Consider the following 21,643-nt stretch of genomic DNA (forward strand, 5'->3'; position numbering starts at 1 on the left):
ATAAATATATTCAAGTGCATTCCCCGGAACTTGGACCCGACGGAGCCAAACGGTGGTGTTTTTGGTGACGTGTTCTGGCCTGTGCTCCGCCCCTTGTCCTGGTTGCCGAAACGATGGGCGAACACGGTAATGCAGGGCGATCGGGATTGGCGGCATTGACCAATGGTCAGGCTGGGGATTGGTTCCTAGCCCCTGTCGATCAAGGCAGCTCGCTCGCCTCACGGAAACCGACGTTTGACGGAGGGGTGCTTGGCTCCGATTGGTAGCTCGGTGTGTCTGTCACAGCCCTTGCGGCAGCGCCCCGTGCCCGGGGTTAGCTGATTGGTCGGTTACGCCATCCAACCTCACCTAGATACGGGAGGCGTGCGGCATGGTCCCGCCTACCCCCCTCTCGCCGTGTGATTCGATTGGACAGCAGTGGGCGCTGCCCGACGTCGATTGGTTGGGGTTGTTGCCAGTCGCGTTGGTAGCAGTGACGGGAAGGAGGTAAGCGGTGCAGGGTCGGTCGGCGGTGGAGGATTCGGGGGCCTGGAGGCCATGTCCGTGCTGACCCGCAGGTCCCGGCGGGCCGAGGCGTCCCGGGAGGCCGAGCGTTGGCGGGACGTGCTGGAAGCCGAGGACGGGGAGCAGGCCGAGCGGCCGGAGGAGGACGAGGAGGAGCGGGCCGACTCGAAGGAGCTCCGGCTCACCCTGATGGAGGAGGTGCTGCTGCTCGGCATCAAGGACCGGGAGGTGAGGCGTCGCCGGGGTCCTGGGGCGTCCGGGGAAGGGCTGGGGCAACTGAATCCCCCAAACTCCTGGGGGAGATGGATCCCCCGAACTGATACAGATGAATTCCTCTTTGGGGAACGGGATTCCCCTGAAGCAACTGGATCTATCATTGGGGCAGATGGATCCCTCCCTGGGAACTAAATTCTCCCGAAGCAACTGGGGATCCCTCTCTGGGGCAACTGGATCTCCTGGGGGTAAGGGTGGGCAAATGGGTCCTTGATTACTGATAAGCCCTCATGTGGAGACTGTGTACAGTTTTGGGTGCCTTATTTGTGAAAAGATGTGCTGGTGTGGGGAGAGGGTTCAGAGAAGATTTACTAGAATGACACCAGGAATGGAAGGGTTGGAATATGAATGATGGTTGGCTCTTGGACTGTATTCGTTGGAGTACAGAAGGATGAGAGGGGACCTCGTTAAGGCCTTTGGAATGCTGAAAGGCCTGGACAGAGTAGATGTGGCAAAGTTCTTTCCCATGGACGGGGAGTCTAGAACAAGAGGGCACAACTTCAAGATAAAAGGATGTAAGTTTAAAACAGATGTGGGAAAAAAATGTCTTTACGTAGAGGGTCAGGCGTCTGTGGAACTTGCAGCTGTGGATGCGAGGTCGTTGGATGTATTTAAGGCAGAGATTGACAGGCATTTGATTAGTCAGGGCACTGAGGGTTACGGGGGGAAAGTCGGGGAGTGGGGCTGAGAGGGAGGATAGATTAGAATGGTGGGGCAGACTCTATGGGCTTCTGCTCCTATATCTTTTGGTTCATCCCGACTGGGCCATGGGTGGGCAACTGGATCTCCCTTGGACAGCAACGGATCACTGGGTCCCCCTGCAGATCAAGGCAAGTGTGGGCTACTGGAACACCCTGGATAAGACCTGGCAGCTGGGCCATGGGAACCAAGCCGCAAGGCAGTCATTTGCAGTCATCTGCATCCCCAGCCTCCCATTTGGTAGTGTATAATTAGTTTACATCTTGTAGACCAAGACACTGGCCTGTGACCCCTGGGATCACAGTGGTCTGTCTGCTGGCTGAATTACTGTTGGATCTCTTGTTCCTAAAGCGTGCGGTTATAACACAATTGGATCGTGTCATGAGTGCATACATTCAGTGTAAAAGAGCAGCAATTTAAAACAGAGATGCAGAAAAAATTCTTTAGTCCGAGGGTCATGAGTCTGTGGAACTTGTTGCCACAAGCAGCTGTGGGAGCGAGGTCATTGGGTGTATTTAAGGCAGAGGTTGACAGGTATTTGATAAGGGTTATGGGGAGAAAGTTGGGGAGTGGTGCTGAGTGGGAGGGAGGATCAGCTCATAATTAGAATGGAACAGCAAACTCAATGGGCCCCAACTTCTGTGGATCCACTCACGGTGGGCAAGTCAGAATCTGAATTTATTGTCGTGAACATGTCACGAAATTCGTTGTTTTGTGGCAGCATCCCAGTTTATATAAGCCACCGTACAAAAATGGTGCAAGAAAAAGTCAAAATAAGTCTTTGGTTCATTATTCCTTCTGCACCCAGCCAGAAGTCTTTCCACGGTACACCTGTAAAAGTTCTCGGGTCTTCGGCGACGTACCGAACCTCCTCAAACACCTCACAAAGTATAGCCGCTGGCGAGCCTTTTCGGTGATGGAGCTGACATGGAGGCTCCAGCAAGGATCCTCGGAGATGTCGACAGCCAGGAGTTTGAAGTTCATGGCTGTCTCCACTGCTGAGCCCCTCGACGAGGACTGGGCCATGTTCTGACTCACTCCTGAAATCAGGAAAACACGAGACAAGGGTGCACTCCTTGTTTGCTGCTGGCCCACAGATGGCTTGATGTTTACTCTGGGCGTGTTGATCCTCTGTGAACAGAATCAGGTTTATTGTCATGAACATGTGACAGGAAATTTTTTGTCTTGCAGCAACAGTAATTTTTTAAAAATTATTTTTTAAAAATGTAGACATGCGGCTCGGTAACAGGCCATTTTGGCCCTGCTGCCCTGTTAACTTACAATCCCCGGTATAGTTTTGAACGGTGGGAGGAAACCGGAGCCCCTGGAGGAAACCCACACAGAACGTACAAACTCCTTACAGACAGCACAGCACAGGTCCGGTCCAGATGACTGTTGCTGTAAAGGCATTGCGCTAAGAGAAGTATGCCCCCGTCCTGTGCAAGTGCAAAGTTGCTATAAATTGTTTCCATAAATACAATATTTTTTTAAAATTAGTGCAAAAAAGAGAAATTGTGGTCGTGTCTATAGGTTCATTACTCAGAGAGAGAGAGAATGAGCTTCATTTGCTCACACTGGTGGTCACACAGGCCATAATCTAGGCTTGCACTAGATTCCTTTAACGTGGAATCCTCTGAGGAAATGTTGGGCTCTGGTTAGACTGAGGATAGGCTGGAACTGTGGTGCAGTGGGTACAGACACTGCCTCTCAGCGTCGGTGACCTGGGTTCGATCCCGAGCGCCACTCTGTGCATGTGGAATTTGGTGGTTTTCCATGTCCAACTCCAGTTTACTGTCATCCAGTTGCATAAGTACAACCCAATGAAACAGCATTCTCTGATCCTCAGTGCAAAACATGCAGGCACACAACCAGGACAACCATTCAAATAAATAAATATTGTTTTGTGAATATGAGAGTCTCAGATGGTCAGTGTAAATGGTTCCTTTGGTTGTTCCACATTCTGTGGGAAGAAGCTGTTCCTCGGCCTGGTGGGTGCTGGCTCTGATCCTCCCATATCTCTTCCCTGACGGGAACAGCTGGGAGATGATGCGCGCAGGGTGGATGAGATCCTTAATGATTTTGAGGACCACCTTCAGACAGTGGCCTCAGTTAATCATCTGCTATATGTAGCCTCTGGCCGGTCTGAGGGGAGGCGCTGACTGTAGGGGCTTGACGTTCAGCAAACTCGGTGGGCCACGGGGGCATCTGGTCAGGAGTTTGAGTTAGGTATGCCACCTAAGAATCCGGCAAATTTCTCCAGGTGTCCCATGGAGAGCGTTCTGTGGGTTGCATCGCTGGTATGGAGACGCCAACATGCAGAGTTGTGAACTCGGCCAGCACCATCATGGGCACCAGTCTTTGCTCCCTCGAGGCGGTGTCTTAAAGCAGCCTTAAGGACCCCCACCACCTAGGCCATGCCCTCTTCACACTGCTACCATCAGTGAAGAGAAATAGGAGCCTGAAGACAAACAGTGCTTCTTTCCCTCCACCGTCAGATTTCTGCATGGTCAATGAACCACAGACACCACCTCATTTAGTGGTTTATTTATTTTTAAATGTATGGCAATGTTTCCACTGAAATGGTACTGCAAAACACTGAATTCTGTGACACGTTCATGACAATAAATTTAGATCCTGACTACAAAAAGATCTTCATAGCTGGTCACTCTGTGCATTTTGATCCCCAAATAGCAGCATTTCACTTTCCACTTCCCTCTCCAAGATCAGAACCATTGAACCATGTGCCCCAGCTGAAGGCTGTGTTTAAAGGTTCCTTTTATTGTTGCATAATAAGACATAAAAATGTAACGTACACCATATACTTTGCCTCCCATAGGGCAAACAGAGAAATCACGAGCACTGTCCAATAGGAGAAAGAGAGTCGCTTCAGAGACACTGAAGGTCAATGGATTCACATCCTGCAGCCGCACCGATTCCTGTTTACGTTATCAGCGACCCGAGCTCCTGGTCCAAACTTCCAAAATTTGATCAGGAAGCCTTCAGGAGCCCTTCTTGCCTTCAACCCCTTCTCGATACTTGGTCCCCACAGGCTGTGTGGGTCCTTCAGCCGCTGATCGTCGCCCCCCTCGCTGCCTTTGTCATCTTCGCTTGTCTCCCGCACTCCTCCTACTCAATGGGGTCCTCCTGGAGCCCTACACTAGTCCGCTGCTACTTGAGAGTCTGAAACCCTGGTGGTTTCAGAATGGGTACCACCCTCTTGGGCACAGCCCCCTTGTGCCTGCAGGATTAAAATTAAAACTCCGCCTGCACCTCTAACCAGCCGTTTTAAAGCCAGTGCGGAACTGTTGGGGTGCCCGCCTCCCTGTGGAGCAGTGCTGCATTTCGAATCCCAGCTCTCCCCAGGCCCATGGCAGCCTTTCTTCAGAACCCCGGCCTCCACTTGAAGAAGAGCTGCGGGAAATTTCCCCAATCCTTGATTGTCATGGGAAAACGGGGGAAAGCCGATCCCATGTTGGGATCTTGCTGTGTAGAACGGGCTGCTGGCCTTTCCTACTTTGCAGCGGCAACTGCTCCTAGATGTTCTGTGTTGTGCAGGGACAAGAATATATATTTTATAATTTCAGTCTGTGGCCCCCGTTGAGAATGGCTGAGTGAGTGGATTTGCGCGGTGTGGCCTGTTTCTGCACCATGCGACTCTGATGTGAAGGGTCTGGGGGAAATATTTTCTTTTTTTCTGCTTGCTCTTTCAATAAACGCATCCTACTTCACCTACCTGCCTGAGCTGATGAACATGTAATTCCTCTGTTGTCTTGGCAACTCTCTGGCCCTTGTCCCAGGCTGCACTTTTAAAAAAAAAAAAATTCATCCCACACCTGTCACGAAAATTGTTGTTCTGTGGCCGCAGTATTGTGCATTAGAGGTGCAAAAATGACTAGTTTCTTTAAAAAAAAATTAGTGCTAAAAAGAGCAAGGCCGTGTCTGGGGTTCATTGTCCATTCGGGAATCTGATGGTGGAGGGGAAGGAGCTGTTTCTGTACCTTTGAGTGTTCGTCTTCGGGCTCCTGCACCTCCTTCCTGATGGTAGCAGTGAGAAGAGGGCTTGGCCTGGGTGGTGAGGGGTCCTTGAGGAATTAGAGGCTGCTTTCTTGAGTCATCGCCTCTTGAGGATGTCCTAAATGGAGTGAGGTCTGGTGCCCGTGAAGGTGCTGTCTGAGTTCACAACTCTCTAGCTTGTTCCTGTCCTGTGCAATGGCACCTCCATACCAACCAGTCAGAATGTTCTCCACGGTACACTGTAAGAAATTTGGTGACGTACCGAATCTCCGCAAAATCCTAATGACATAATGGCCCCAGGATGGGTTTTCAGAGATGCGGACGCCCAGGAATCTTGAAGTTTCTTACCCCTCGATGAGGGTTCTTGGCTTTCCCTTCCTGAAGTCCACGACTAATCCCCTAGTCTCACTGGCACCACTCAACGAGATGATCCTGTTCGCTTCTTTGTTGCTGTCTGTGATTCCACCGACAGCCGTGGGATCCCGGGCAAATTGTGCCTTCTCACTCAGCCCTGCGTGTGGGTAGAATCCGCATTTTACAAAAGAACTGGTTCAGCTGGCTTTTGGGTGCCTTGTCGAACATGGAATTTGTGCATTTTCCCTGGGTGCTCTGGTTCCCCAGCCCACCAAAACGTGTGATTACGGAAGGTGGTGCAGGTTTCATGGTGGGGGGCCTTTTACCGTGTTGTATCGTTAAAATGGAAAAAATGTGATGTTTTTATAGTGTGCACCAGGGTTGGTCCTCGAGCAGTTTATTGGTTAGGGTGGTACGCGGAGGCTTGACAGCCATGGGGGGGGATAAAACAACTGTTCTTGATGCCATCCAGTTGATACAGAAGTACTGGACATGCAAAAAGTAATTTTTTTGAATGTCTTTGGGGTGTTAATAAAGTCCAACAGGAAAATCTACCGGAGTCTTAATGGTGCTGGATTATTAGAGTTTAAATTTCAACCATACAGCATGGAAGTGGCCCTTTCCGGCCATTGAATATTGTCGTGTTTCCCGCTCACCCCCCCAACCCACATACACACACAATTAACCTCCAACCTCTGTTCTTTTTGGTGGGTGGGAGGAACACTGGAGCGCCCGGAGGAAACCCATGCAGGTCACGGGGAGAACATGCAAACTACTTACGGTCAACGCCGGATTCAGCGCTGTAATAATGTTGCGCCAACCTTGTCACCCTTTTTTTTTTAAAAAGCCGTGAGGGCCTCAAGATCCCTTTATTACCCTGCACGCAAAATACACAAATGGCCTTTGTAAAGGCGTGCACAGGGGCACCAGGGCACTAAAGAGCAGCTTCGGTGACACAGGAGCTCCACCTTCCTACAGTTGCACATGCCTTTGCAGCTCATTTCTTCATCAGTTCCAGAACTCTCGTACGCCTTGCCTCTCCCAACCTGCCAAACCAGCCAGGCTGGTTTCCACCTCGGCTCTGCCTCAAACGCCAAGCCTTGGCTGCACCCAGTCCGTGGGAATGACATGGCTTAGCCTCCAGCAAGCATGAATGTACAGAGGGGTGGGGGGGAGGACCCACAAAGAATTATTCAGCGACCCTGCTCAGGTAGACAAAACCCCAAGCCTGCAGACCCGTCATTTCTTCCTGTCCACTGGAGACCTTTATGTGAGGCACTGCCCATACCATAAAGGACCCCTGGTCTCTACTACCTTTAGTTGAAAGTTCAAGAATAGTTTTCAATCTAACCTAACTCTAGATTACAGAAGGACGACAAAAATAAATGCTTTTATCCTTCCATTATTTATTATCTATCTTTTACATTGACTATTAATTTAATAGAAACACACAGTAAATTCTGGGGGATCTCAGCCAATCTCGCATCGTCCACAGGAGGTAAAGATGTATTACTGACGTTTCAGACCTGAGGTAGAAGCAAAAAAGCCGGCAGGCATCTCAATAGAGACGGGGAGGGAAAGGGGGAAGAATTGGAGGGGGAGGAGTCTGTGGTGATCCCTGGTATTGGATGCATGTATATAGGATGTAGTTGCTCGCTGCTGGCCTGTATGGAGGACCGACACTACAGGCTGACCAGGGGGAAGTAGCCCCCTTGCTTGCACATGTGCTCCTGTCCACCGTCCTCAGCTCTGATTGGGACGAGCCTCGTAGGTGGATAACGCTTCCCTGTCCTTGCTAATAAAAGCCTATGTTACCTGCATTTACTCCAGCCTCGTGAACTATTGACCGCGGTTCAGAGTCCAGATCAACCAAAGATGTTAATTGGACAAGAGGAGAGATGAGAATTGATCTTGGCTATGTGAAAGGAGACCAAGGATGAAGATGAGGGGGAGGGGGGTTTTAACAGAAATCGGAGAAGTCGATGGTTGGAGGGTGCCCAGGCCGAAGATGAGGTGTTGCTCCTCCAGTTTGCGGGTGGTCTTGATGTAGCGGTGCTTGAGACTGTGGGCAGACATGTCAGTGAGGGAAAGGGAGCACCCATGCAGACACAGGGGGAGCGTCCTAACCTCTTAAAGACAGTGCTGGATTCAAACACAGGGTCTTTGTCATTCTCTTCTGCCTGCTGCAAGGCAGAGAGTCACCGTTACTGTCGCCCAGCATACAGTCAGAGAGAAAGAGAAGCAAAAGAGGGTCTCTTCAGAGTCGTTGAGTGTCCATGGTTTCACCTCCAGCCACTCCCACAGCCTCTGCAGCCGCACTGACTCCTGTTCGATCCAACCCAAGCTCCAGTTCCGAACTTCAGACGCGATGAGGAAACCTTCGGGAGCTCTTCCTGGCTTCAGCGCCCTCTCAAATCCATGATCCCTATGATCCAGCCTCCAGCAGCCCGTGCAAGTCCTCAGAGAGCAAGTAGCCCCCAGCCTGTGTGCTCCCCTCTGCCCCAGTGGTCCCCGTCTTGTCGTGCCTCCTCTGCTTCTCCTTCTCACACAGGGGTGTCCTCCCCACGTTCTGGTGCCCTGCGCCAGCCCGCTGCTCCCTCAAGATTGTGCAACCCCTCGTGGTCTGGTGCCGAGCACAGGCACTGCCATCTTGGGCACCGGGTGTAGGGTTTAAAGCAGAACGCCATCTGCTTCTTTTGCAGTCCGTTTAAAGCCTATTCAGAGCTGTCAGCATTCGGACTGGGCAGTTGAACCCTACGGAGCAGCGTCGTGTCTCCGCTCCCTGTTCTCCCAGTGCCACCATTTTGCATGTTATTCAGTGAACTCCACCTTTTTAATCCTGATAAGTGTGAGGTGATTTGGGAGGATTAACAAGGCTGGGGCACAGCAGAATCCGATTTTATTGTCATGAACACGTCATGAAATTTGTTGTTTTGCAAATATTGCTATAAATTACATTTTTAAATAAATAGCGCAAAAGAGGAGAAAGTGAGGTGGTGTCTCTGGTGCATTGACCTCGATGTAGTGCATTGTCCTCGATGGAGGGAAGACTGATGCCCATAATGGCACTGGCCGAGATCACAACCCTCTGTAGTCTTTTCCTGTCTTGTGCATTGGCGCCTCCACACCAGACAGTGACGTAACCAGTCAGAATGCTCTCCACGGTACGCCTGTAAAAGTTTGCAAGCATTTTTGTTAACATCCCAAAACTCCTCGAGCTGTCATGCAGTACAGCCGTTGGCAAGCCTTCTTTGTGATTGCATCGACATGGGGGCTCGAGGAGAGGTCTTCAGAGAAGACCCTGGGGAGAATTGATGTTCAGGTTTCTCGTCATGTACTGAGGTGCAAGTAGAAAGTTTGTTTTCTATGCAATCCAGCTGGTGAACTTGAACATAGAACAGTAGAGGAAGGGAAACATTTGACTAATATGAGGTTCGTTCAGGAGCCTGATAACAGCAGGAAAAAAGCTGTCCTTGAATCTGTTGTTGCGTGATCTCACAATTGGGGATCTTTTTTATCCCACAAAGGGAAAATTGTGGGAGAGCGAGACCAAGGCCGGGATTTGTTTTTGACATGTTACCTGTGTGACCGAGGCAGCAGGAAGTGTCGATTATTGGGGGGGGTGGGTGGAAGATTTGGCACGATCATTTGAGCTGTATTCGCAGCCCTGCCCCGCCCCCATGCACTTCCTTCCGATCTTGGGCAGAGCAGTTCCTGTCCCATGCAGTGATGCTCTCTGAAGTCTGACACCCTTGGCGGGAAGCGGGAGGAGGCACAGGGCATTCAAATTTCTCTGGCATCTGAGGAAGTAGAGGCGCGGATGAAACCTCTTGGCCAATTGGTTTACAGGTGCAGCAGGCTATCAAGAAGGCAAATAGAACTTTGGCCTTCATTGCTGGAGGGGTTGAGTTTACGAGCAGGGAGATTCTGCTGCAACTGGACAAGGTCCTGATGAGGCCGCATCTGAAGAAATGAGTGCAGTTCTAGTCTCCTTACTTGAGGAAGGATGGACTGGCTTTGGAAGCAGCACAGAAGAGGTTCACCAGGTTGATCCCAGAGATGGGGTGGGGGGGGGGAGGGTCGGCCTATGAGGAGAGATTGAGTTGTCTGGGACTGTACTCGCTGGAATTTGGAAGAATGAGAGGGGATCTGAGAGAAACATTTAAAATTATGAAAGGCGCAGATAAGATGGAAATCGGTAAGTTCCCATTTGTGGGGGAGACCAGAATGAGGGGACATTGCCTCGAGATCCAGGGTAGTAGATTTAGGATGGAGATGAGGAGGAGCTGCTTTTCCTGGAGGGTGGGGAATCTGTGGAATTTGCTGCCCGTTGAAGCAGTGGAGGCGACTTCAGTAAATAGATTGGATAGATATTTTCATACTAGGGGTAAAGCAGGTGGGTAGAGATGTGCCGATCATCATTGAGGGGCGGAGCAGGCTCAACGGGCCGGATGGCCGACTCCCGCTCTTATTTCTGATGTTCGTGCGTCACCTCAGTGCAGTACTGAGGGAGCTCGGTTGTACAAGTTCAAGGGTTTACCCAAAGGCTGTTGCAGAGGTAGCATATGGACACTTGCTTCCATTAGAAGAGCAGAGGTGTTAAGATGCACACGGGGAACCAGTGCTGTGGTTGGAACTTGAGGGAGTTGTTTTGAGAGGGCGCTGAAGGCCAGAAGGAGCCTCAGGCGCTGAAGGCTTCCCGATCGTGTCGGAGATTCGGATCTGGAGCTCGGGTTGAACAGGGGTCTGTGGGGCTCCAGGAGGCGAATCCACGGACACTCATTGTCTCTGAGGGTACTCTCTTTTGCTTCTCTTTCTCCTATTGTTAGGGCACCGGGCAATGCTCGCAGCGACCTTGTTTGCTTTATGGAAGTTGAAGTATATCTTGTATATTACATTTTTATGTATTATGGTGTGACAATAAAAGGGCCCGTGAACCACAACTTCAAAGCCATACTACATGCTAGACATAGACGCAGTGGGTTGAAGGGCCGGACCGTGCTCTATTGTCGTGTCGGGTTCAAAACCTTTCAGTTAAGTCACGTCAGACCTGGCAGGATCTGTCTGGAGAAGGACAGAGAGTACAGAACCACAGTCCTGCAACCGCTTTGGACCGAGATGGCGAATCTCCGGGATTGTCCGTCCCTTGTCACACTCTGGTTGGTGGGGGGGGCAGTAGATTCAAGGAGAGAAACGGACAGTCGAAATTTTGAGCCTCTATCTCGGAAGCTTTTTCTTGTATGGGTAAGAGGGACACCGGGATTAGGTGGGGGGTAGTGAGTATGCTTGTCAGGGATGCATTTATGGGTGACATTAAAACTGAGGACCATACAATTGAGAAAGATGTTGGAGGGTTGGGTCACCTTCTGGCCATGTAGCTCCTTCACGTTCATTTCTCGGTTTTGCAGTCAGTGTGTGAAGAGCAGCCTCCTTTAAATGTGTTTGCTTAAGGGCAGAAAGGTGCAATAAAATGTCTTACCTTATCTAGCATTGTAAAGAACATAATGCAGATACGAAGGTGTGGACAGGAGTGATCATGATCTGTAGAGATCCTGGTAATAGTAAGCATTTCTTTCTCCATCTTCTTTGTGACGTGAAAGGAGGCCATTCGGCCCAATGACTTGGCCTCCGTGGCAACTGATTCCACAGATTTGCCTCAGAGTGAAAAGATTCCTCCTATTCTCCGCTCTAAAGGAACCTTTTCGTATTCTGAAGCAGTGCCCTCAGGTCCCAAACCCTTCCCCGCCCACCACCACAGGAAATCTCCCCACGTCCACTCTAGCCAGTCCTTTCGGTATTCGGTCGGTTCAAATGGAATTCCTCCCCCCACCACCGCTTCATTCATTGAAACTCACAGGACAATCCGCTCCTCTCGTTGTGGTCTCTACTTCAGAGAGACTGGACTCAGACTGGGAGTTCGCTTCGGTGGGCACCTTCACTCCGATCACGTCAGAGGTGGGGAGCTCCCAGTGTCCGGTCACTTCAGGTCTGTGCCCCACTCCCGTGCCGACGTGTCTGATCGTGCGCCATCGAACCAAGACCACCTGTAAATTAGAGGAGCGACACCTAATGTTCCGTCCGGGCTCGCTCCAGCCAGACATCGAATTCCCGGGTGACCGCTAGCCCACTCCCTGTTCTTCCCCCATCCCTCTGTCTTCTTTCCTCTAGCTCCCAGTCCCCTTCCCTCTCCATTCACAGGGCCATCTCTTCCCCTCCCCTTCCGTTTGCTGGTGTGCCCTCCCTCCCTTATCCACCTATTACCTCCAGTCTGTGCTCCACCCCTGCCCCTCCCCCACCACCATTTTGTTCAGGCGCCTGACTTCATTTTGCTCATACCTTGATGAAGGGTTCAAGCCTGAAACATTGGTTATGTATCTTTACCTTTGCTCTATCGAGTGCACTATTTGACCTGCTGAGTTTCTGACTCCAGTGTTGTGTTTTTACTTCAAATCACTGTGTCTGCAGACTTCCGAGCTTTACTCTCAATCTTATGCCTCACTATTTTCCATTGATAAACTGTTTCTCTCTGCTCCAGATTCCATCCCTCATCTTCACGACAAAGGGCAATGGCTGTGTCCCGTTGACCCACCAACCTGCACGTTGCAGGGGGGTGGGAGGGAACTGGATCCACTGGGGCTGTGGAGAACAGGGAGCATGTAAAAACACAATGCTGGAGAAACTCAGCATACCCCTCTCTTCCCGCCCACCCCCTGGATAGACCACCAGTCCATCTTTCTGCCCCAGGATAGAGCACTGGTCCATCTCTTCCGCTTCCCCCCCCCCCCACCCCCCACGTGGCATGGTACCACAACACCATCTACAAATTCGCTGACGATACCACTGTCGTGGGTTGTTTAAAAAGGGGCGATGAGTTGGCATCCAGGAGAGAGGTTGAAAACTTGGCTGAATGGTGCACACTCAATGTCACCAAAACCAAGGATCTGATTGTAGACTTCAGAAAGGGAAAACTAGAGGTGGACGATCCAGTAGGGGGATCAGAGGTGGAGAGCGTGAGCAAATTTAAGTTATTGGGAGTCACCATCTCGGATGATTTTCCTGGACCCAACACACCCAACGGCATCGTGAAGAAAGCACGTCAGCGCCTTGACTTCCTTCAGGAACCTGCGGGGGTTCGGTACAACTTCAGAAACCCTGGCAAATCTTTATTGAGGTGTGGTGAGAATTGCGCCGACCCGGCTACATCAGAGTCTGGTACAGAAACACCAATTCCCCTGAGCATGAAGCCCCGCAAAAAAGGTAGCGGGCACAGCCCAGGACATCACAGGCCAAACCTTCCCCCCACTCTCGGAGGGCAGCAGCGATCGTCAAAGACCCACACCGCCCAGCACACGCTGCTGCCGACAGGAAAGGGGTATCCATGCCACAAGACTCGCACCCACCAGGTTCAGGAACGGATGCTACCCTCCACCATCAGACTCCTCAATGACAATCTCAGAGACTCATTTAAGGACTTTTGCATTTCTTTAGTTTTTATTTCCTCTCTATATTTCAGTTTGTTTACGTGTGTCAATAAGTAGGAATTCTTCCTCTGTTCCAAGGAAAAAAAAATCTCGGGGTTGTATGTGATGTCGTGTATATTCTCTGAAAATAAATCTGAAATTTGTATGCACAACCAATCTCTCTCTCTCTCTTCTCTCAGGGCTACACCTCCTTCTGGAATGACTGCATCTCTGCCGGCCTGCGCGGGTGCATTCTGGTGGAGCTGGCCCTCCGGGGGCGCATACAGCTGGAACCCGCAACCATGCGCCGGAAGAGCCTGCTGAATCGCAAGGTGCGCCCTCTGAGCCTTGGGGAGGGATGGGAAATGAGAGGTGGCAACGGGAAGAAAGTAGCCTCTGGGTGGACACCCTCTCCGCTCCTCGAGGAGGGACTGAGACTGCCTGGGCACCCCTGAGAGTACATGGATGAGGGGGGAGGGGGGCTACAGTCTGGGCACAGGTCAATGGAACCAGGCAGAGTCATGGTTTGGCAAAGACTGGATGGGCTGAATGGCGTTTCTGTGCTGCAGCACGACCGTTCTCAACACTCACCCACTGCCGGGCACCGATCAAAATCATAAAATATTTTTATGTAGTCAGTCATAGAGTAAGATGGAAGAAACCAACTCGTCCTGCTTCACAGGGAAGGGGAGTCAATAAACTTTGAGCAAATTCCTAAGGGGGTCATGGGCAAAAAAAATGGTTGAGAATGGCTGCTGTGGTGTTCATTCACCACCTTCCATAGCCTGCCCACGGGCAGCGAGAATGCTGAACGACCAAAGGAACTGCTCACACTAACCACCTGAGACGTTCATATTCATGAAGCAATATTTATTTGCATAGATGAATATTTTCTGTGTGTTTGATCTGGGTGTGTGTCTGCGTGTTTTGCACCGAGGACCGGAGAACGCTGTTTCATCCAATTGTACCCGAGCAATCGAATGTCAATAAACTTGACTTAACTTGCCCAGAGACTCGCTCGCTTGGGTCAGTGACTGCTCCCCTCCCCTCCCGTTACAGGTTCTCATCAAGTCTGAGGCCCCAACTGGAGATGTCCTTCTGGATGAGGCCTTGAAGCACATCAAAGCCACCGAACCCATGGAGACGGTGCAGAGCTGGATCGAGCTCCTGACCGGTAAGGGGGGGTGGGGTGGGGAGGGGACTGGATCGTCCGAGGGTCTGGGGCAGTGTGCGTGTACCCCGCCCCCCACTGGGAGCAAGAGGGCTGGCCTCTGTTACTCTGCTCCATGACTCCCAGGAGGGACGTAGACCTACTCTGATCCACGTCTGGTTCTTTCTGCTCCCAGAGTGGATGTTCCTCCACTGGCATCCACCTAAAGAATCTGGCCAATCCTTTTGGCTGCTCGCCCCTCCACAACAGGGTGCAGAGGAGGTTTACCCAGAGTGGACAGCACATCCTTAAATTTATAAATTTAGGCATGGATCGCAGTAACAGGCCCTTTCGGCCAATTACATTTGTACGTTTAGGAGGGTGAGAAAAAAACCACAGTACCCGGAGGAAGCTCACGCAGACAGGGAGAGAACATGCAAACTCCTTGCAGACGGCACAGGATTCGAACCTGGGTGGCTGGCACTGTAACAGTGTGGTACTAACCACCACTTTGGCATAGCTAGGGCTTTTCTCTTGGGAGCGACAGAGGCATTTCCTTTAGCACCAGCCACCCAGGTTTGCATCCTGTGTCTGTGAGGAGTTTGTACATCCTCCAGGTGCTCTGGTTTTCTCCCTCCCTTCAGAAGTGTGCAGGGGTTGTAGGTTAATCCGGGCATCTGAGCACACCAGCTTGTGGTGTGCCCATTACAAATTTCACTTTGTAAGATTATTGAGGGGCTCAGATAGGGTGGACGGCCGACGCCTTTCTACCCCCCCCCCCCCCCCCCCACCAAGGTTACAGTAGCAATGCCAGAGGATGTCGGTTCAAGGCGAGTGGGGGAAAGTTTGGGGAGTGCACGGCACAAAGACACTGGAGAGACCCGACGGCTCTCGCAGCGTAACTATGGGAAGGGCAGCCGACGTCTTGGGCCTGAGCCCTTCATTGAGGCATGAGCAGAAAGCAGGCAGGGAGGGGCCTGAATAAAATGTAGGTGGGGAGGGGGAGGAGCAGATACCTATGGGTGGGAGGGTAGAAGAGAAAAAAAGCTGGAGGTGATGGGGGAGGGCCAGTGTCGGTGCTGCATGACTGGTCAGCAAATGAAGGTGTCAGGCGCTCCTTCCGTCTGAGAACCTACAGATCACCCTCGGGCAGGGGGTAGGACCTGCTTCACCTCCCAATCAGGGTCACGTGAAGCCACGGATTGCAGATGGTGGATGGTTTTTACAATTTGGAATTCATGGCTGTCAAAGTAAAAATGCTGGGCAGATGATCGATGGCTAGAGTTACCTGCCCAGTACGGACCCTGCATCTGAAGAAGGCAACAGGAAACCCCTTCAGTATTCTTCCCCTGAACTCAACGTCTTAGCTCAAAGATGGATGGGATCCTGTTACACAGAAATCCCACATAATTGGCATGTGAACGACCCGTCTATAAAGCCAGGTCGGGTCATTAGCACTAAGAAAATCCGGGTCAGTGCGCCCTTTTACATAACGACCCGGTTCGGCTCTGATACTACTACCTTGGTGGGTAATGTATGGGATGAAAATGACCCCCCCCCCCTCCCCACATCCTGTTTTCATTGCATTTACACAAGTAAGTGAAGCAGTTAAAAGATGGTTAATTCCTGTCTTTCAACGGCTCTGCAAAGGGTTTAAGAGTCTTTTAAATACTCCAGCCTCCTCTACCAGCCCTGGCAAGGCATTTCAGGCACCCAAAAAAAAAATCACTGATTTGTTCCCTAAACTTTCCTCCCTTCACTATGTACACATATACTCTGGTGTTTGCTACTGGAAAAAAGGTGTTGGGTGTTCACCCTGTCTATGCCTCTCATAATCCTGTTGACTTCTGGTAAGTCACCTCTCATCTTTCGCTCCAAAGAGAAAAGCTCCTTGCTCTGTTAACCTTGAGTGAAGGGCAACATGTATTGAGTTGACTTAGCTGGAGAGCACAGTCTAAAACTAACGATAGTGTATTACCAGAGTTTCACAGCCCCCACCCCCGCCCCCCCACCCCAGTCCAGTTCCCACCCCACCCTGCCCCCATGGAGATAGATCATCTGACCAGGAAATCCTGCTGGAGGTGGATTCTTGAAAAGGGTAGCCAACCTTGTCCCACATTTCTCTTCCCCCACCCCCCACCAGACTGTTTTTATTTTAAACCGCCTGCCTTCACTTGCCAACCTCTTTGCTGCTAACCGACTCTATCTGATCTTTTCTGAAATGCAAGTGTGAGATCTCTCTCCCCCCAGGGTAATGGGCGTAACCAACGTTTCAGACCAAGGCAACCTCTGCAGCGGGAGACCAGCCTTCTAATTTAGACATACAGCACGGTAACAGGCCATTTCGGCCCATGAGTCCAACCCGGAGGGTGGGGGGGGGGCGGGGTGGGGGTGGGTGGAGGGTGTAGGTTAATTGGGTGGTGCAGACTCATGGGCCAAAATGGCCTGTTACCGTGCTGTATGTCTAAATTAAAAGGTTGCCCACCCCTGCTCAACAGCTCTCTTGGGCAGAGAGAACCGTAGATTCGCTCCTCTCAGGGAGAAGTTGTTCCTCCTCATCTCCATCATTGATCTGCTTCCCTGAATCCTGAGGCCATGCTCTCTAGTCCCAGTGCCTGCCTGCTTTCGATCTAATCCACTTCCTTGCATCATTTTGAATGTGTTCTCCCTCATCTATTGGAATCCCAGCGAGTACAGTCCCAGCAACCCGACCTCTCCTCATAGGTGAACCCCCTTTGTCTCTGGAATCAAACTGGTGGACCTCCTCTGCACCATTTCCAAAGCCAAAATTATGCTATCTCGAGTTAGGAGACCAGAACTGCCCACAGTGCTCCAGAGTCATTTTGTAAAAAAAAAAGCCTGAAACTGTTGCCTGGGATCAGACGCAGGGTTGGGATGGATTTTGAGATCTCCCAGTCGAGTAAGACAAACGGGAATGTGTGCAAGACTTCCCTCAGCATGGAGGCTCAAGGGAGGCATCGGGGAAGAAAGAAATAATTTGGATTCATAGTTGCACAGCAATGTCTCCTTCGGCGCCCCCCCACTGGCCAAGCTGACCCAGACACAGATCTGATCTGAGACCACATGCATGTTGGAGGAGTAACATCCCAGATTCTGCCTGGCATTCATGTTGACCTCCATTTTCTGTTAAGTGTCCCCCCCCCCCTCCAATCTTTCCCTATGTCTCCTTTCCTCCAGCGCACACCCACTTTCTCTCTCACGCTCTCTCTTCCTTGCAAGTCAAACACACACACTTCCCCTCGACTTCTGTGACAAAGTGTTCATTTTCCCACTGTGTCCAAAATTTTCGGCACTCCCTTGCTATTTTCTGTATTTTCGGTTCTACTGTGTTTAATCAACTGAGGTTTAAAAAAAGTTTAACTGAGATATGCATTTTCATCGCTGTGTCACATTTCAACGGTCGGTCTAGTGTTTGTTCAAAATGGCAGTGACATCAAGTGTTGAAACTAAGAAGTGCAATGCACATACAGTGCAAGTTAATGTTAGAGCCTATATTCTAATGGGGCATATTCCATTTTATTTTTAAAATCCACCCTTTGCCACTTAAAGATGGGCGATGGGCTACAGTTGGCCTGGGGGCCGTTGTTTGGCCACTCCTGCAGTCGGGTCTTAGTTGTAACGGGACATCCCAGCGTTGTTTAATACCCTGACCTCCACCTGTGTGTCCATTTTTGTCGGGCAATGGCATCCCTGCGCCCTGAGGTCTGTCCTGTTGCTCTCTTTTGCTGCTTTGCTAATCTTGTTCCATCTCTTTCTGCCTCGGGGACCAGGGGAGACGTGGAACCCCCTCAAGCTGAACTACCAGATCCGGAACGTGCGAGAACGCTTGGCCAAGAGCCTGGTGGAGAAAGGGGTGCTGACCACAGAGAAGCAGAACTTCCTGCTGTTCGACATGACCACCCACCCGGTGACGAACGACACGCTGAAGCAGCGGCTTATCAAGAAGCTACAGGCTGCCTTCCTGGACAAGTGGGTGAAGGAGCCGCAGCGCATGGACAAGCGGCTTCTCGCCCTGGTTCTCCTGGCCCACAGCTCGGACGTTTTGGAGAATGCCTTCATTGCGCTGCCCGACGAGCAGTACGACCTGGCCACCAGCCGCTCGCGGGAGCTGCTGGACCTGAACCCAGATGCAGAATGCGCCAAGTCCAGTGCCAGCGAGATGATTTGGGCTGTCATGGCCGCCTTCACCAAGTAGTGCCAGTGCGGCTGTTAGTTTCCAGCGGGATGAGAAGTGGTGTTCTCTGCAGGTCCTTCATACCCTCCTCCACTCCCCTTCAGTGGACCAGATGACCTGTGCTCCAGGGAAAGGCTGGCATTGTTCCCCACTCTCCCTCCTCTCAATCCTTCTGAAGCTTCCCACCAGCAACTGGGCCTGGATAGGGTGGGTGGGGGGGAGTGGTCCTTTCACTGGATGGTTGATCACATTGCTGTACCCATTCATCCCAGCCTCCAGGTGGCAGCACTGCTTGTGGCAAGAGTTATCAACGTGAGCATTGGTGACCATGGATCCTCACTATGTCAAAGTGTACTTTCAAGCCCCGGTCCCTGACCTCCTGGAAGCCCCATCTTGTACCTTGATGTCAAGGCCCTGCCTTGTTCCCTGATGGGTCACTGCGATGTCATGGCCCTGCTTTGTTCTCATTGGGTCATTAGGATAGCAGTGACATCATCATGATGTGATTCTTGGTGTTTTTTTCAATCCCCAGCCCTTGACCTGAGATCTTGCCCTGTTCCCAGTGGGTCATCATCATGTCACTGATGTCAAGGCCCTGGTGTCTCCTTGCAATGTCATAATTACATCATTGTGATGTCATCAATCAGTAATTTTCAAGCCCCAAACTCCTGAAGGCCACACCTTTATCCCAGTAGGTTATCATGATGTCATGACCCTGCCGTTGCTTCTGATGGGTCATGATGATGTCACTGAGATGTCAAGGCCTCACCTTGTCCCTGATGGGTTATCATGATGTCAGGGTCCTGCCTTGTTCCTGATAGGCCAGCATGATGTCACTATGATGGCACAGCTCTGACTTCTTTCCGATAGGTCACTGTGATGTTAGGGCCTTGCCTTGTTCCTGATAGGCCATGATGATGTCACTGCAATGTCACAGCCCCGCCTTCTTTCCAATAGGTCACCATGATGTCACTGTGATGTCAGGGCCTTGCCTTGTTTCTGATAGGCCATGATGATCTCACTGCAATGGCACAGCCCCACCATGTCACTGTGATGTCATGACTCTGGCTTGTTCCCAGTGGATCATCATGATATCACCATGACATCATTCTTCCATATGTGGATTCAGCAGGTGTGACGCAATTCCCTTACTATGCACTGGGTTGGGGGTGGTGGGCAGAGGTGACCATGACCTCCCTGATCACCATCCAAGCATAATAGGGGGGAGGGGAGCGGCCACCATCCTCTTGCGTGCAGCTAACGCGAGGAGCGAAACGTCACGGGGAGTGGTGCCTCCCATCCCTCCAACTGCCCCTGATTACCACTCCCTTTGGTCAGTCCAGGCTCGTCCCCAGCCCCCTTTCCCAGCACGGGTCTGCGTGAGACCGGTTCCACTCCACAAAGCCCTGGGGCAGACCAGGGACCAGCCAGAGCAACCTCTCCTGGTTTTTGGGGAGAGTAGAAACCTTGTAACCTAGTGTGTGTGGCAAGAGGGGGTTCAGTTTTCTTGGTGATTGGTTCGTTTTTCATTTATCTCCTCCGGATTTCCCCCTCCCACCTCCACGATAGGCTAACAGCTGGGGTATCTGTCCGCGGTGTCCAATCAATCCAAGGGAATTGGGGGAGGGGGATTGGGGGAGAGGACCAGGCAAGGAATCCCCTTCACAGTCACATCAGAGGGTGGACTCTACATCTCCAGCCCTTCCACAAGGGAGTGGGTCAGTGGACAGTCATTAAATTCCATTCTGAAGCCTCCTGTGTTCCAGGCACGAATCAAGTCCAACGTTTGTAATTTGGTGAGGTTGGTGGTTCACATCGTTAGAGTTTTTTTTGTTCTTCCAGTTCTATGTAATCAACGATGCTGTAAAATAAATTTAAAACTAGTTTAACAGAAAAGAAAGTGATAACTTCTTAACCCGAGGGATTTTGAAGTGTGAGTTGGTAAGGTTTATTACACTGTAGAGATGGACAGCGTGCAAACAGGCCCTCCAGTCTGCGCTGGTCCATTTACACCCACGTTCGTTCACCCCGCAACATTGTGCCAACTAACCCCCCCCCCCACCCACAGAGCACTGGGGTAAATTCAAAACCCACCCACACCCCCAGTCCCCATAGGTGTATGCCCACAAACCATCACACACCCGTGCCCACACAGACACCCACACCAACCCACAGACAGGTGGGTTAGACACATGCCTCCACATACGCACGACCCCCATGCAAGCTTGCCCACACAGACACGTATGCACACACACCCACACATGCATGCCGCCACACAAACGTATAACCACACCCAACACAGGCGCACAGACACACCCCCAACCAGACGTACCCTCAAATGTGTGCACGCACACTCGTACGCCCACCCACGTGCGCACACACCCCCGTGCCGGTGGTTCTCTTGACCATTCTGCCCGTCAAGCCTGCAAATCACCCCCCCTCCCCATTGAGTGAGATTCTGGCCAATCTGGCCATGGACTCCGCTCCACTTACCCGCCCATTCCCCATCACCCTTAATCGCCCCACTGCAACACTGTATCTGTAGCTTAAGCACATCTAATGAAGCAGCCTCTACTGCTTCCTTGGGCAGGAAATTCCACAGATTCCCCCCACCCCCCATTTCTGTGAGAAGCTGTCCCTCCTCATCTCTGACCTAAGTCCACTCCCCCTGAATCTTGAGGCTGTGTCCCCTTGTTCTAGACTCACCCACCAGTGGAAACAGCCTCCTGCTTCTATCCATATAGCTCAATACAGTCCGTCCCCAGGTTACGAACGAGATCTGTCCCTAAGTCTGTCTTTAAGTTGAATTTGTAGTTAAGTCAGGACAAGTACATGTGGTTCTGATTTAACGTCAATGAGATTTTCGGCTAAATATATATATATTTGACATCTGTATGCATATAGAACTATTGGAGTCAATTTCTTGAAGTAGGCACTCTCAACACAGTGTATGTGATCCAACTTAAAATGGCAGACAGCACCCTCCTTCCTTGA

The 21,643-nt window shown here is 51.2% G+C and overlaps 1 protein-coding gene and 1 long non-coding RNA gene across 2 annotated transcripts; one reads left to right on the plus strand and one right to left on the minus strand.

Annotated features, from left to right (window-relative positions):
• The first annotated feature begins 443 nt into the window (after nucleotides 1-443).
• On the plus strand, nucleotides 444-20,549 carry LOC138764373 (Golgi phosphoprotein 3-like). Its single transcript, XM_069940222.1, has 4 exons — nucleotides 444-732; nucleotides 13,505-13,636; nucleotides 14,364-14,478; nucleotides 18,246-20,549. The coding sequence occupies exons 1-4, from the start codon at nucleotides 538-540 to the stop codon at nucleotides 18,668-18,670; spliced, it is 867 nt and encodes a 288-aa protein (XP_069796323.1). The 5' UTR covers nucleotides 444-537; the 3' UTR covers nucleotides 18,671-20,549.
• On the minus strand, nucleotides 2,140-6,708 carry LOC138764374 (uncharacterized). Its single transcript, XR_011358132.1, has 3 exons — nucleotides 6,625-6,708; nucleotides 5,839-6,001; nucleotides 2,140-2,607 (listed from the first exon to the last, which is right to left on the minus strand). It is a non-coding gene; the product is annotated as an uncharacterized lncRNA (long non-coding RNA).
• Nucleotides 20,550-21,643: the final 1,094 nt, after the last annotated feature.

This window comes from Narcine bancroftii, chromosome 5 (genome assembly GCF_036971445.1).
Source record: "Narcine bancroftii isolate sNarBan1 chromosome 5, sNarBan1.hap1, whole genome shotgun sequence".
NCBI classification, from domain to species: domain Eukaryota; kingdom Metazoa; phylum Chordata; class Chondrichthyes; order Torpediniformes; family Narcinidae; genus Narcine; species Narcine bancroftii.

What these genes read in the sequence shown, in the direction of transcription:
- LOC138764373 (XM_069940222.1), top strand. Translation starts at nt 538, where the DNA reads ATGTCCGTGCTGACCCGCAGGTCCCGGCGGGCCGAGGCGTCCCGGGAG. An exon ending in TCGGCATCAAGGACCGGGAG is followed by an intron (nt 733 to 13,504) that starts GTGAGGCGTCGC and finishes CTCTTCTCTCAG; the next exon opens with GGCTACACCTCCTTCTGGAA. An exon ending in CTGGATCGAGCTCCTGACCG is followed by an intron (nt 14,479 to 18,245) that starts GTAAGGGGGGGT and finishes CTCGGGGACCAG; the next exon opens with GGGAGACGTGGAACCCCCTC.